Source organism: Cheilinus undulatus, linkage group 1 (genome assembly GCF_018320785.1).
Source record: "Cheilinus undulatus linkage group 1, ASM1832078v1, whole genome shotgun sequence".
Lineage (NCBI taxonomy): Eukaryota > Metazoa > Chordata > Actinopteri > Labriformes > Labridae > Cheilinus > Cheilinus undulatus.
In genome coordinates, this window is record NC_054865.1 from 34,653,680 (window position 1) to 34,670,565 (window position 16,886).

Consider the following 16,886-nt stretch of genomic DNA (forward strand, 5'->3'; position numbering starts at 1 on the left):
GAATCCCCAACCTCTGTCTTTCTGGTCTGGCACAGAGCCAGGCAGCTGTGCCCTTAAATTTAGGATGAGAGAACAAAACTAAGACTTTTTAGCTCCAAACTGCCTGTTTTGACATAAATGTGAAAGTTTCCCTGGTGGCTTAAAACAGAGTTGTAACATAGCAGCACAGCAGATAAATGATTCCTCTAGTCAGGTTGTAGCATTGTTTTATTTAAGAGAAAGGTATTTCTCGTGAGTGTGTGTGGCTTTGTCTCATTCAACTGACACGCCCACACCTTCCTAGAGCAGATATTACTGCCCCATTTTTCATGATTTTCAAGATTACTTTTAAAAACTTAGAGATGTTTTCCATGACTGAAATTTAGCCTGGTGGTTCATAACACATTTGTCTGATTTTTTTAATGACTTCACAGGGACTTTAAGGGGTTGGTGGAGTTTCACTATGTGAATACTGAGGCTCACTGATTGGCTAAAAAGAAAAGAAAGTCATAAATATGAAAAAGAACATTTATTTGCATTTGGTTTTGAAAGGGAGTATTTCTTTTGTCAACATGCATTCCTAAAATAGAAGTTAACTAACTGTAAGCCTAGGTGTGTTTTAAGTAATACTGCCTCAGGTTTACCTTGTAAATGCTTTCAGGTTGGGAAAAGACTTTCAAAGCCTTTCACATCAGGTGGTTCTGTAGCAGCTGCAGTCTTTACTGATGGACCACAGCTTCCCTCACCTGCTTTGTCAGATCATTACCTCTGACAGCTGCTGTTAGACAAGCTAGCACCTGGGAGAAGGATCTCCGAACACGGCCGCTGCTGTGTGTTTCAACAACACATCACAGCCCACCTTCAACACCACTGTGGGTGGGAATGAAAACCAGGGGTACTTTGTGCTGCCAAAAACGGAGGTCTTTTAGTGAAGCTGTGTGACTAGAGAACTTCTAAACACCAGCACAGAAATAGTGGGTGAATACACTTCAATAATTCACCACAAACACACACAAAATAAACCCTTAAACAGCTACCTTCCCAGCTCTATGGGCAAATCAAGCTGTTTTCTCAGCCTTGGCAGTGTGTCAAGTGCCCAAGTACCAGTCATGCTGCCTGGTCCCTCTTTTCCCATGAGTGGACAAAAGGAGGCAGGAAGTCTCCAAGGGGCCTGGCTAGACTCGGACCAGTGTGGCCTGACTACTGATAGTATCCCAAGATACAACCAGTTCTCATGCTGGCAAAGGGGAAGGAACAGAGCTTCCATAGGACACAAAGGGACAAGAATAAGAGATCATTGTGATCTACAGAAGTTACAGCTAAAGAAACAAGAAGCTGTAATACCAACCAAACTATCTATCTAATTATTGTTTGAGAAAAAAACACACACATTTGCTATGTTATGAGTGTGGTAGTTCTAAGCAGACGCTCATCCATACATTTATACACTGCGATCCTCTTTGATAACAAATAATTATCGGTTGTTCCCTTAAGATCTTTCCTTATTTATCTAGTTCCCTTGAGAAATCAATGCTGCACTTCCTGTGATAGAATATTAATTTCAGGTTTTTTCTCATGATACTAGCTTATTTATCTTCTTATCTTGGAAAACAAAGCTGGTTATCCTATTGTATCAGATTAATTAATTTCATTATCTCAAGATAACAAGCTATGTTTTCTCAAAACATTAGCCTCCTCACTGTGAAAGGCTAAATCATGACATGCCATGCTGCCTTTTTGTACACTAATGAGGTAAGTTAAGTCTATTGCTTAGGTTTTGTTTTTTTTACTGTTTTTATTTTTCATAGAACAACAAACAGGATTAAAATAATACAAGTAGCAGATGGGGTCATTACAGGTTCAACAAATAATAGTTCATGGATTCAAATCAGCTTCTAATGCACAGTCAAGATAAGAGTAGTTAGAGACAAACCCTTGTGTCACTGAATATTATATTAAGTCACCTCCTTTGCAGTTGTAACAAAAAAAAAACAAATTAAAAATCAGTTATACAAATTACCGAATGATATTTTTATATGACAAAACAAGTATCTCCATCACTTTAGGTTTACATATGATTTCCAGGGTTCCCAGTACCTTTCAAATTTATCTCTGGCATATCTTAACACTTGACCTTCTCTCTAAGATACACTACAATAAAGTTCTTGTATTGTATTGTATCGTATCTTATAGAGAAGGTCAAGCGTTCCATACATAAATTTACCCAATGACCTCTTTCCATTCAGCAATAGATGGAGGCTGCTTGTTGAGCCATTTTCTTGTTATCATTTTTTGTAACTGGTTAATAAAATTTGTATTAACCCCTTGGAGCCTGAAAACACAAATAATAGCCAGAAAATTCTAATTTTTTGAAACTGAAATGTTAATTTAACTTTCTACTGAAATTTTTAAAAATCCAAATGTCCATTAAATCTAACATATACATTTTTAGTATCTCACTTCATTCATTAGGTGTTTTTGGTAACTGATAATCCACTTGAGGGCATTTTTTATCATTGATCAGATTGTATTTAGAAGTTTTTTTGAGTAATTTATTGAGGATATTGATTAGATGGAGGTATCATAAAAGTATGTATCAAATATGCGACAGCAGGCGTTAAGGGGTTAAGTATCTGTCTCCTCTCTTTAAGCTTACAGGTAAGACACCTAAATACATAAAACTGAAAGATAGAACTATATCTGAGCCAAATATTGGTTTTATCTCTTCTGTAACATTTTTCCAAAAATGGTGAAAGCACAGGACAAAAAATATGGAAATGTCCAGCAGATTTATGCACACACATCCTCCAGCAGCAACTGAGCTTAGGTCTGTTAGTCTGGGACTCTTTAATCTTTGGGGTTATGAAATATCTTAGGATAGTTTTCCAAGCAAATTCCCTCCACAGACCAGAGCTGGTGGTGGAAGAAGATGATGTGCAAATGTTTAGCCAGTCGTCCTCAGTTATCTTTACATTAGCTTCTCGTTCCCATCTTGTTTTTACATAAAATGTAGAGTGACCTCTTTCTTCTTGCAAGGATTTGTAGACTTTTGATATCCATTCTCTGGTTACATTACCTTTGTAAGCTTCCACAAATATCTTAATCAGGATTAATACTCTGTCTGTTGTGGACTTAATAATTTTGTCAAAATAGTTTCTCATTTGAAGGTATCAAATCAAATTTCTGTAGGTTATAGGTTTCTTTAAGTTTTTGAAAGGACCACAACCCATTACTACTGGTAATTACTGAAAACCAGGTGATTCCTGATTTCCTCCATTCTTTGAATCTATTGTCTAGTTGAGCAGGTATGAATTCGCAAATTCTTTGTCCTTCAACATTTTATTCCAAATGTTTGGTGGAACGGTTACTCAAGTGGAAAGATTATTTAAGTGTTTATTTAGAAGGTTTGTGTCTCCTAACAGGAAAGGGAGAGGTATGTTTATTTGGCTTTGCTCTATTGTCTTCCATTTAGCATCATATGTGTCATCACACCAACAAATTAAATAGGGTAGGGTAAATAGGTAGGCAGGGTAGTGCCAACCCCCCTCTGTCTCTTGAAAGTTGTAATGTCTGAAATTTTATCCTTGTGTTTTTTTTCCTTTCCAAATGAAGGATGAAATAACTCTGTTCCATTTGTTAAATTGCTTCGGGGGTATTGCTACTGGTAGTGATTGAAAGAGAAAGAGTAGTTTGGACAATACATTCATTTTCACAGCTTCTATTCTGTTATGCATGGACATTGGTAGAAGAGAGCACCTGTTTAGGTCTGTTTTAATTTCTGCTGTAATAGGAGCATGATTGCGGTTTTCAGATCTTTAGGTATCTGGACCCCTATATATGTAATACAGTTGTTATTCCACTTAGATTGACAAAGTCTGGATGTACTCTCCCCAGGTTGGCAGTTGAAAATTAAAGCCTGTGTTTTCTGTAAGGTTTAATTTGTAGCCTGGGTACAAACCAAAATCTTTTAGTAGGGATAATACTTTAGGCAAACTTGTCTAAGGGCATGTAAGCGTTAAAAGAATATCATCCATGTATGCACAAACTTTGTGGTGATCCTCCCCGATTAAAATACCCATTACATCACTATTCTCTCTAATGGCCTGAATCAAAGGTTTGTCTGTTTCTTTGTATTATGTGCTTTTGCAACTTTGAGCATGAATAAGAGGAAATCTCAAGATTACATCCAGAAATTGATCATTTTTAAAGAAACACAGGGTGAAAAAGGTATGGATGCATGTCCCCTTCAGGCTTCCTTAAACTATGAAGACTGGACGGCAGTTATTTCTTTATTTTCCCTTCAACATATGTCAATATATAAATCAAAAAGACATAATATTGTAAGGCTCCAGAGTGCCTTGTCAAACAGAGAGTTGCAATAAAAGCTGAAGAAATTTTCGTTTATTTCAGATTTTCCTTTCAGTGGAACAGCACCACATTTCAATTTGGGGAGATTTGTGTACTCAATGTGGGAGGAAATACATGTGATCCTTTTAGAAGCTGTGGTTTACTCGGTCTTCCACTGTCTCTGGCACTGCATCATGAGAGCAGCTCTGAGCCCAAACATGAGGCATTCCACTGACTCAGCAGTCACATCAGTGGCCTTATTAAGTGGAAACAGATTACACAACAGCGTTCAGCGTTTACATTAATGGCAAACTCCAGAACTTTTGTTGCTGTTAGGATGCGTTCACAATGCAGGTAAGTTACCTAAATACTAATCTTTTTCCCTTGTTTAACTCAGATCTGTGTTTTTAAGACAGTTTGAACACAGCAAAATCTGAACTTTTCAGAACAGATTTGGGCCACTTTTTCCATTTTTGCAGATCGAAATAACAAAGAGGTCTAATCATTTGCAATCAGCCTCCAAAGTTTGACATCAGCAGATCTTTATATTTCACAAACTCAGAGTAAACTATGATATTAGAAAACTAGAACTAAACACTGCTGTGAGATTTTCCATTTCTGGATAGTCAAAGTACAACTGTGGCTAAAGAAAAAGGGTTGTGGTATATTCCGTGACTGTGTCTCAAGTGTCTTTGAGAAATCATGTTCTCAAGCAAGAGATGCACATGAGCCCCATGACCTTGACCTTTGACCTAAAAAAAATCTGATCAGTGCATCATTGAGTCAGAGGGGATATTTGTGTAAAGGATGAAGAAATTACTGCAAAGCCTTCTGAGGATAATACATACACTAGCAAAGGATGCATGAGGCCCTTCACCTCATACCTAAACCAGGGGTTTAAACTTTTTAGCCTGTGACCCCTAAAATAAAGGTGCCAGAGACCGGGAATTCTCATTGTGCCTGCTGGTGGTTGAAGCATAGTTGAGCACAGCCATGCACATTCAAGAATAGTCATGTGCAGAATTACATTTAAGGACTTTTTAAAACATTATTGGATTTCAGCATAAATCTAACCAAATGACCTTATTTCTATTTTACATTTAACTAATTGTATGTATATATTCATATGAAAATGGGTAAAACATACATTTTGAAATTATTCAAAAATATTTTGGTTTTTGGAAGGTGACCCTGTCCCAGTGTCCTGGGACCTGCCCCCATATTGAGAACCACTGGCCTAAACAATCTAATCAATTCCTTCTAGAGTCAGACTGAACATCTGTGCAAATTTTGAAGAAAATCACTCATATTGCTCTTTAGATACCAAATTCAAAAGCATGTGATGCACTTCACTTCACTTCAGAAAGTGGATCAGTTCATCCTTAAGTCAGGTTGAATATCTTTGTGTAAAGTTTGAAAAAGTCCCTCAAAGTAATCTAAAGATAAAGCACTTGCAAGAATGGCCTAGAAAGCAAGGGACAAACATGAGGCCCACTGATATGTAGAGTGTCTCACAGTCTAAGCATGACCAAAAAATTGTCATGAACTGGCACTACACAAATCACTTCAGAGTAAACCAGCTAAATATGAACATTTGTTAGCTTCTTTGGTCAGAAAAGTGAAAAATTGCACAAAATCGTCATGATTATCTAGCAGTGTGAACCCCACCATAGGTCTTCAACATCCACATTGATATGCCTCTGTAAGAAGTGAACCACATTCATAACACTGAAAATACAGAGTCTATCCTGAAATAACCTTTACAACTGCTAAGGATGGCATTTTGTCAACGCAGGGGGTTCTAGTTCCTTGGCTCACGACCTGGAGATTGAGCGGGGTACAAGGGTCTGTCTGCTCTGAGGTTGTTAAAATAAGGGTCACTCAAGCTATCTAAAACCATGATAATACACATGAATGGTTCATACAAAAGTCTTTTGGTAACAACACTTGTGTTTTAGGCTATTTTTTGGCTTTAAATGATGAAAACAATTCTAATTGATGTATATATTGACAGCAATAAGTCGTTTCATGTGGGTCGTGATGGGCCACAGCTCTTCTTAGATATGTGAAGGGGGGCTCAGTGAAAAAAAGGTTGGGAACCACTGTTCTAGATGATCAGTTATATCTATTTTTGAATAATACCTCGATTTTCCGTACAGACAAAATTGGGATTGAGCATCAAGGCTTGCAGTGTAAAGGTAATCTTAGAGTATCATCAAGTGCACATTCAAAGATGTGAAAGCAGGAGTTTTGCCAGCTGTATTAAGACACGTGCAAACATATGCACATTACTGGTTTCTTGAAAGAGTTGTGTCTATTCTGTAACAGCTTTAGTATATCATGATGACACAGAGCCACTTAGTCTGTTAAGTCCTCGGGTCATAGGAGCATTTTGACAGCAGCTGATGAAAGACAGCCCCACATGGGGATTGAGAGACACCACAGGATGATGGACAGTCAATCTCCAATCATAAAACCAGGATAGGTGTGTGCTGGTACCCCTGGCTGTAGAAAATAGCTGACACCTTCAGAAAGGCATCATTCTCAGGGAGTCTCAATAAACTGCTTTCATTTTATACAGATGAAAATCTCTGCTAAAGGCACACACAAGCACACAAAAGATCAAAACAGGATGTTCTGAAAACAATTTTCTAACGTTTGACCCACTGCAGCCAGCTTTTAAGTCTCAGGTCTGTTTTCAGCTGGAGACACATGACTCCTGCCAGATCCCACTGAGCAGCAGCAGGTAGTGCAGTTTGGGGGTGATGGGCCCTACAGGTGGGTCAGTACTCACCACTGTAGAATCGGATCAAGCAGCTGAGGTCTGAATTGGCTGCCTCTTGCTGCACTCGCATAGGATCTGAGTAGCCCAAAGCTGCCAGGTAGTCATACACCATATGGAGAGGACGCTCGGCTGGGTCCAGCCTCCTGCAGGGCCAGAGAAAAGCAGAGACAGTGTAACAGTGTCTGCAACAAAGCAGTATAAGTACTTCATTTCACTCTGACTAAGAAGGCACATGAAGCAGTAGGGACAGTTGGGACAGTTTCTTTGTGACCGCAGCTGAGAGTGTTTGAATGATCTTGCGGAGCTGTCTAGGTCATCTCTGAAAACTATTCTTCTTTAGGAGGGGCAGAGTCCAGACTTGTGTATATAAAGCACATTGAATAAGGATAGACACCACTAAAAAACAGAACTCAGTAGCTTTATTAGCATTAGGGATGCACAGATCCATCGGTTAAACATCAGTATCAATCGACATCAGCCTTTTTGAATAACATCAGCCTCCGGCAAATGAAGTGGGCAGGAAGATCAGCTGCAAATGTTCATCTGTTGTGTCCTAACGATTTAATGCAGACATTATGCTCTTGATTTAGAGAAAATATTTATTGCTGGGCAGAAGATGTGACCTGTTGGACAAACCCTGATCTGTTTTTTTATGGCCAAACATGAGAGGTAATGTTGGCATTGTGAGAGTCTTACACCAAAGGAAGTGATGAAAAAATCAGTATCAGCATCAGCATTGGTAATCAGCTAAACTGTTGATTTTTTTTTTTTTAATGAGTACCTCATCTGCCCTTATTTTTTTTATATAATCGATGCATCTCTGACAGGCATTTCATCTCCCATTTTGAAGTAAATTGGTGTTCCACAGTGGAATTCCTGGAATATCCTTTTCTATGTGTAAGTTTGTATGAAATATTCCAGAAAGTACTGTTTTCTATCTGTGTACCTGTGCAGTCAGGCTTATGACAGAATAAAATGCTATGATGTTGAAAAAATCTGTACAACCACCTTTTCAGTGCAGTTACAAATAAACAAGACCTTACCAGTCCCCTATCTATGAATGCTATAAAACTATGAACTATGATCACGCTGAAGAAAACATTGCCATAAACTGCACCTGGGTTTGTTTGATAAGTGTTTGGTGTTCTGTTAAAAGAGAGATATTCTACAATAACAGTCTCTAGATGGTTACATTGCCACAACCTTTCCAAACTAACGTGTGTTGTCTCCCCTTTTTGATTTGGAAAAACCCAAATCTACCATTGAAACTGCTTCACCTTTGGTGATTTATGTCAGTGAAGGTATGTATCAATCATTTCCTTTTATATTGTGCAAAATCACAGCAAAGTAAGTCTAGTGACACTTTATTTTCAGAGTGAGTCTAAACCTTACTTTTAATGATGGATTAACTATTGTAGTTAAGGCCTTTTCCAAACGTAAACAGATATTTTCACACATTTTAGATCACTGACAAAACACCTTTCTGAAAACTCAGCTTTGTATGTGTAGATGAGGAAAACAAAGTCTACTCAGGTGATCCCAATTTCACTAACTGTGAGACGACTAGCACCAGTTGGCTGGACTTCTGATGAATTAGGTCAGTCACTATAAAGGGGGTGAATCAGTCACTTAGTTGACATTACGTGTTTTTATAATAATAATAACTTTATTTGTATAGCACCTTTAAAAACAGAGGTTTGCAAAGTGCTTTGACAATAAGCAGAAACACAATAAAACAGAACATCATCATAACACAATCAAAAACATAAAGACAAAACCACATCAACAGGGAACCCATGAAAGATAAGGCCAGCAATGTAACATCATTATCGCCCTAGTAGACCCATTACAAAGTCCAGAAACATGACGAGCTGAAAATACACAATGAATCCTTGATATATAAAATTCCACTGTGGAATTAAAGACAAAGAATAAAAATATAACTAAAACTAAAAACCCAGAATAACCTGGATGAATCCAGGCAACACAGGAACCCAGCTAAAAGAGACCTAAAAAGAGACCTAAGGACCAGAACTGTAAGAGCAATAAAATAAAATAATAGGGGGGATAAAAGGAATATGAATCAGAGCAGTAAGAAGTAGAATAAAAGCAATTAAAATGTGTAAAGATAGTGAGTCATGATACAAAAATAAGAAAGCTAGTGGTGGTAAAATACTGTTCATGATAAAATCATAACAACAATATTAATCAGTTATAAGGACAAGGCTGCAGAAAGAGGTCAAGAGAATAAAGAGGAGGAGGAGGTAAGAGCTCTGAAAATAAATGGGAGAAGAGAGGAGATACAGTAGCAATAAAAAACAAGCAAGGTAACAATAAGAAGCAGAGAGGAGCAGACATAGAAGCATTAAAGTAAAATTTCAGGAAGCAGAGGGAAATTTAAAGAGAAAACTGATAGAAGGAAGGAAGGCTGCGGCCTGGCTCATAGGGGGTTAAAAGTTCAGTTAAATAGCTTGGAGCCAGACCCTTCAGTGCTTTAAAAGTGATAAGTAAAATCTTACAATCAATTCTAAAACTTACAGGGAGCCAGTGTAGGGATGCTAAAATAGGGGTGATGTGATGTCGTCTGTTAAAACCGGTAAGAAGCCTAGCTGCTGCATTCTGAACTAATTGAAGGCGGGAGAGAGACTTATGAGTGATACCAGGGAGAAGAGAATTACAGTAATCGAGTCTGGAGAAGATGAAGGCATGGATGACTTTTTCAAGGTCTGACTGGCTGAGTATTGATTTTAATTTTGCGATGGTTTAGATATGGAAAAAGCATGATTGGACAACTTTACTGATATGGGATGTGAAGGTGAGGTCTGAATCAAACATTACTCCTAGATTTCTGGCAGAGGGTCGGATGTTTTCTGAAAGAGTACCGAGACTGGAAAGCATGAGGTTGGAGGGGTTTTGAATGTTAAAAAGTAAAATTTCTGATTTTGAGTTATTGAGTTGTAGAAAATTCTGAGCCATCCAGCAGTTAATATCCTTTAGACAGTCAGTAACGGCAGCTAGGCTTCTCGGGTCCTCAGGTCTCAGGGGCAGGTATATCTGTGTGTCGTCTGCATAGCAGTGAAAGGAGACTTTATGATTCTGAACGATTTGACCAAGGGGCAGCATACAAATAGAAAATAAAATCGGGCCTAAAACCAAACCTTGTGGTACACCACAGGTAAGAGTAGAGGTAGAGGAGGAGCGGTTACCTATGATGACCGCAAAGGTTCGCTCTAAAAGATAAGAATAAAACCAGCTAAGTGCTGTGTCCCTGATGCCCACCCAGTCTCTAAGACGTTCCATTAAAATACTGTGATCAACCGTATACAAAATACAACCGTATTTTATACATTTGACTTAATTTTGTAGATTTTCTGTCCTCACTTTGACATTAAAGTTTTTTTGTTTTTTCAAAAAGGACAGACTGTATAGACCATGCTTGATTTATAAAATCAATAAACAGGTAAAACATCTAAGGGGGTCAATACTTCTTATAGATAATGTAAGCATCCATCCAGATCATTCAAGTTTTCCTGCATGGAATAACTGGATTTGTAACCCCCAAAAGTAGAATTTGTTTATTTTTTTTAACCTTTATTTAACAGGGAGAAAAAACCCATTGATTAAAAATCTCTTTTTCAAGAGTGTCCTGGCCAAGACAGAAGCAGCATAGTCAAAGTTACAGACAAACAACGAGTTAACATACAAGAAAAATGTCAAACAACAGTACACTGAAAGAGAAAGCAGTAAGTAATTGTTAAAACCAGCTACAATCAAACACATCATTTAAAACATTTGTAGACAGGATAATCAACAGGGTATATATTAAAAATGCTTCATCCTCTTCTTATTTTTCAACGAAACCAACATAAAATGCTCAGAGCTTAAGTTATTTTTGTGGATTTGAGTTAATCTGAGGAAGTCAAGAATTCCTCACTTTGGATGCCTGACAGAATAATGTCAGCCCTGCACCGGAGCACCCTGGCCTCTTAAAAACCACATATTCAAATAAATGCTCTGAGCGGTATAAAAAGTAATAGTATAAAGTAGTCAGATTTCAATATTTCTAACTTATTATTCTGGACTTCCACTCTCAAAGACCTCAAGGCATATGACTGGGAAGCACAGATGCCAGCAGGAAACCAATGTTTGTGAGCCAAGACTGAATTTCACAAGCACCTACTGAGGGGACTAGAGCAGCTGACATGACCAGTTGGTATACTTCATACAAGATGGAAAGAGAAGCAAAGGTGTAAATGCCTACATTTAGCAGGAATGTGCTGCATGTACGACAGAACATTTTACAACACCAACACAAACAAGACTAGGTAAAACCTTTAACTTGGATGACAGCAATTATCTGGGATGCCTGTTGAAATGCCAGACTGGATTATGTGTTCTGGCAGAGTGATTAGTTTTTGGGGTGTGTAATTGCGCTGTCCCTATTGTCTGCCCTGTCAGCAGGAAAAAACTAACCTGACAGGCCAGATCGATTGAATATATTTTACAATCATATGGGAATGCTCCCATAGAAAGCTTTTGGGAAGGGCAGGACTTTTACGATATTCATGATGGGCCATCAGAGCAAAAGATGCCGTAGTGCACATGCGCTACTCTTGTGCAGGCTACCGCTGCCTTAGATTGTTAATGGCTTAGCTTGAAATAAATTAATACCAAGGCTGCTCAGGACTTGGGAGACTTGAAAGAACAACTTCTGCACCAAGACAAGCTTTTAGTGTGACTATTTGCAATTGTTTTAAAAAAGAAATGTAGTCCAGTTCTGATTAAACTGCTGCTTTCCTAAAACTACATCTGAGCCAATAGCTACTGCAGCAGCAGCCCCTGGATACACCAGAAAACCCCGCCATGACAATCGCAAACCCATGCCGAAACAGAGCGGGAGAAGAGTGAAAACATCTTTTGTCACAGAAAGCTTTCAGCGTTGCTCTCTGCCCTTTTTTAATAAAGACATATTGTCCAGTTCTGACCAAAGTGCCCCTGCGAGCTATTAACTCCACCAGCAAGCATTGTATACAACCACTCACAACAACTAACCTTTCCCCATAACTATCACAAACTCAAGCCGAAGCAGGTCGGCAGAAGACCAAAAACACCTTTTCTGTCATCGAAAGTTTTCAGTGGTGCCCTCAGCGCTTGTTTTTAAAGTCAGTGCTGTCCAGTTCTGACCAAAGTGCTGCTGTGGCTAATTCCAAGCTAATCACTCCACTAGCAGCTATTGTATACAAGCAGTCACACGAGAAGTTAGCCTTTCCCTGCAACCATCACATAGTCATGCCGAAGCAGGTCAGCAGAAGAGTGAAAACACATTTCACAACATGAAAAGTCTCTAGGGTTGTTTTTATTCTGTATTTCATACAGAAAGGTGGTCCAATCCTCGCAAAATGGACGCAGTGCTAAAGCTTTATCTGAGGTTATCTTTGGTTGGAGGCAGCCATTTCTGACAGCTTTCAGTACAAAAAAAGACACTTTGTGGTGAGTTATATCAGTAACTAAAGTTAGATGGATCAAGCCTGTGTTTTCTGTGTCTTTGTTTTTCGTGTTAGAAATACAGAGGTTTGCAACAGAAAGCCAAGGTTTACTTATGCTCCGTAATCTCATAAACAGGGCCTTTTTTTTAGAACTGAGGCATTATAAAGGAAGTTTGTGATAGTAAAGATATGTTTTTGATTTCTATTTTTAAAGTACAGCTGGACAAATGCAGCCAGTTAATGATACTGGCTTCAAAATATGGATCTATCACTATCTGATTGGCAGAAAACACTTAAAGCATCATTGGTACACACACTACGGCAAACTAGAAAAACATTTATTAGTACTCATTGCTAAGCTAACATCAGTCTTCCCTCTGTCAGCCTTTCTGGTTTGGTGGATCACGCCATATAATTCAGACAGCTATGTCTTTAACTCCTCAATGCAGGATTTAGAAGGTCCCAAGCAGCAAGAGGAGGATGACTGACTGTCTCTGTTGACTATTCCCACTGAAGCTGACACTTAGCGAAGACATGCCTCATTTGTTTACAAATCTTCCAACCTTGGGCAATCCTGCAAGACACTGTTAAAACTCTGCTAAGTGCCACCCAGTGGGCTTATTCAACCTGAGAGTGGGAGGTACATTACTCAGAAAATACTGAAATGTGTCTCTCGAATCACTGTAGACATACACAGTGGCCAATCTAACAAAGACAGGTGAGGTATACGGAACAATGATGTACCCACACAAAGGCTTTTTCACTTCATGCTTCACCTAATTAGACCTTTCTGAGCTGTGTGGGTTTATATATTCAGAGGTCAACTGACATTTTTCTTTACACTTCTACAATTATTATTAGATTTTCTGGCAAGCCTCAGTATGTCTCCAGCCCCTTCTACCTGATTTGAGATCTAGATTTAAAAAAAAAACACAACTGAAAATGAGTGTGGGTGTGCTGACTGACTTGGTTTACAAGTAAGGAGACCACAGGAGAAATGTGTTTCTTTTCACCTGGGTGTATTTTACATTTTATTAGCTGGCGGGGGATGTGATGCCTCAGCAATCACAGATCCTTTGGCAAAATTCAAATTCTCACCACAGAGACCAAACACTGACATAAAGATATTGCTGTGAAGGAAAGACAAGAAGAAAAGGAAAATTCCCTGCTGTGTACACTTGGTAATGAGTGGCTTTCATGGTGCTAATGGCAGGTACCCTGTATAAAAAATACTCGGAACAAGTACAGCAAAACTTTTAGAATCACAAAAGTCCAAATTTCAATCAAACAAAACCTTGTTATGGTTTCACGTTTCATGATCAAGCAAATGCAAAATCCTACTACTAATACTAACACTAATGTAGCTCGGCAAAAGTGCAAGCAGGAAGACGTTTTCTACTTATTCATACCTCTCCCTTCTTCCATTCTTTCTCTCTTCTCGCCCTAGTGATCAGGTGATTATGGGCATTCACTACCTTAAGAACTAAGCTAATCAGATTCTTCCACAACCTTGTTTGACCAATCATCATGCACCTGTCATATTTTAAATGTCATCCTTTCTTCTGCAATTGTTTTGGTGTGGACGCTGCAACCCTCCTCCACCCCAGCCACTTTGATTTAGCATCTAGTCAGATCCTCACAGGTCTTCTGCTTATCTCATCCTGCATAACTCAGTCTCACCCTTTAAGCCAGCTCACTAGTTACCAGTCCAACTATTATGAAGTCTACTCCTCATCTTATACTGCATCCCTTATCAATTCCACCACTTGTGTCTAGACTCCACAGGGGGGTATCCTATTCCTGCTTTTTGCCTCACAACCCCTTCGAGTACATGAAGCAGCGCTGTAGTACTCAAGTCCAGGACTCGGACTCAAGTCCAACTCGAGTCCTGATTTGGAGGACTTGTGACTCGACTTGGACTTGAGCACTGACGACTCAGACTTAGATTCGGGCTCGAGCTTTAACTGCATCAGAACTCGAGGATGAAGAGGAGGACTCAAAACTTTTCTTCTTAGGAATATTTTATTCTGTTATATGTTGTTTTTGTGTGAGAAAACCCCTCATAACTGATCATTGTTCATGCAGCGCCCGGCACATGCGTTAACCTGCATGCGTGGTCACGTGTATCTAACCTGCTGTCTGTGAAAGCAACCAGAGCAGAGAGAGCAAGAGGAGCAGGCAAGCCTGGTGACAAAGAGAGAAGCTGATAGGTTGATAGGTAGCTTAAAGCTGTGGCTCTTCTCTTCGGTAATCTTCACAATAAATTAAACTAAAATGCAGCTGGCCTACCTTTGAATCACTGAAAATCTCTATCAGCTGCTGAACAGTTTCGACTCGTCATATTAGCTGCTGTTGCTGCTGTACAGAAATCCTCCTTGGTCTTGGCCAGAGTGATAAAAACTCTTAAACCTTGTAGTGAGTCCCTCGTAGTGAGTTAACATCGGCGGGATAACGCTGATTAGTGAGCTAAACAAGGTGGCAAATTATGATGTTTTTAAATACAGCTCAGACTTTAGAGCTTTACAGGGGGGAAAAAGTTAAGACCTTTTTATGATGTGTTCAAATGTCACACCGAAAAATTGGAATTATAGTTTTTAGCAAGAAATCTGCATAAATCAAGTCATTTTAAAGGAGAAATATTTACACAACTGCTGTAAACAGCTCCTCTCGTCCTCTAAAATAAAAAGTTGATGAAATTTATACATTAATAAAACACATCAACGTAACCCACCAGGAAAGCTGGAATTGCTTAAAAATGATTCATAATTTAATTTAATTTGGCTCTAGGTTTTAGGAAACCTGGGGCTCAACTAGGACTCGAACATGGGTAATGGGGACTCGACTTGGACTCGGACTCAGACTCAGATAAAGGGGACTTGACTCGAACTCAACTCGGATTTTTCTTTGGTGACTCGGACTCAAACACTAGGTACTCGAGACTCGACTCGGACTCGAGGTTTGGGGACTTGACTATAATACTGGTATGAAGTCATCACAATAGAATTTAATGGCCAAAGACATCACACATTTCTCTTTCATTGAAATTTGGAAAATAAATTATTGTTTAACTAGTATTAAGTCTCCTCATTGAAGTGTCATTGCTCAAATGTTCAAATTGCTTTAACAAACTTGCTCTCCTCCACCTTTTCAGAGGTTATCCAACAAGAAATGACCCTACGTCCTTTTTAGCCTTGTTTCCATCAGGGGGTCCGGTTTGATTCAGTACAGTTTGGTATGGTTTGGTATGCTAAACTTGGTGGGCGGGCTGTAAAAGCTATGCATGTGAAGTCACAGTCAGCGCGAGTCAGCTGGTCCAGCCACAGAGTTGTAGAAAGAATGAGTGACAGAAATCAGTAGGGAATAACCATTAAACAGACTTTACTCTGCTGTACTGTGAGAATTTGCCACATTAAAAATGCAGTAAAAGTTCAGCTGGTGTTAAAATCAAGCTATTAAGTCAGAAATCCTGGGTGCACTGATCGTGTTTTAAAATAGGCTGCAGCCCGAAGTTTTACAAACACGTCCAACCACTACAGAGCGATGTTTTCACAGGTTACCTAAAGTAAGAATTAAATTAATAACTAATTACAGAATAGAATCAACAGTTCTAAGGCTTCGTATTCACAAAACTTCAGCATTAATTCAATTTCACATCCATTGCAGATAGACCAGGTTGATGCGAGCCTTCAGGCTCTGCTTTGTGTTCTTAAAATCAGGTCCAGATAAACATCAGGAAACTTGATTTGTGGCCAGATATCAATATCCATAGACTAGGAAACAGTTTGGACCTCCGTCAAGTCCAAATATTTCTGATTTAAGCAGATATTAGTCCATTTTTCTCCCGTTGTTGCCCACTCCTCACAGAGCAGACGTCCGTGTTTTGCAGCCCGGAGGTGAGCAGCTGAGTTGCGCGCTAATGTGACGTCAGTATAACCCCCTATTGTTGTGTGTGTAGCTCCACCTTTTTGGTACGGATAGGTAAAATTGGTACCCCCTACGGAAGGGTGGGATGGCACGGGTCGTTTTTTTGGGACCCTTTCCAACTTTTGCTATATGGAAACACAAAAAAATGCCTGCCATTCCGCGCCAAACTGAGCCGGACCGCTTGGTGGAAATGACCTATATTTTGGTTGCGCCTGACTGTCTACAGTGGCCACTTGATCTTGAAGGATTTACCTAAAACTTTATCTCCATGCCCTGATCAGGTATCTTACAAGATGTTTGATTTCTGAGTACGTTTCCTTCAGAACCAATCATAGGGGCATTTCAAACTGAAATCTGTCTGATCT

The 16,886-nt window shown here is 39.1% G+C and overlaps 1 protein-coding gene across 1 annotated transcript in view; it reads right to left on the reverse strand.

Moving 5' to 3' along the window:
• Positions 1–16,886, reverse strand: part of phlpp2 (PH domain and leucine rich repeat protein phosphatase 2) — a 58,229-nt gene that overhangs the window by 35,439 nt on the left and 5,904 nt on the right. The window contains exon 3 of the mRNA XM_041788523.1: positions 7,121–7,254. Within this exon, the coding sequence (XP_041644457.1) occupies positions 7,121–7,254 (134 nt within the window). The remainder of the gene's footprint in view (positions 1–7,120; positions 7,255–16,886) is intronic.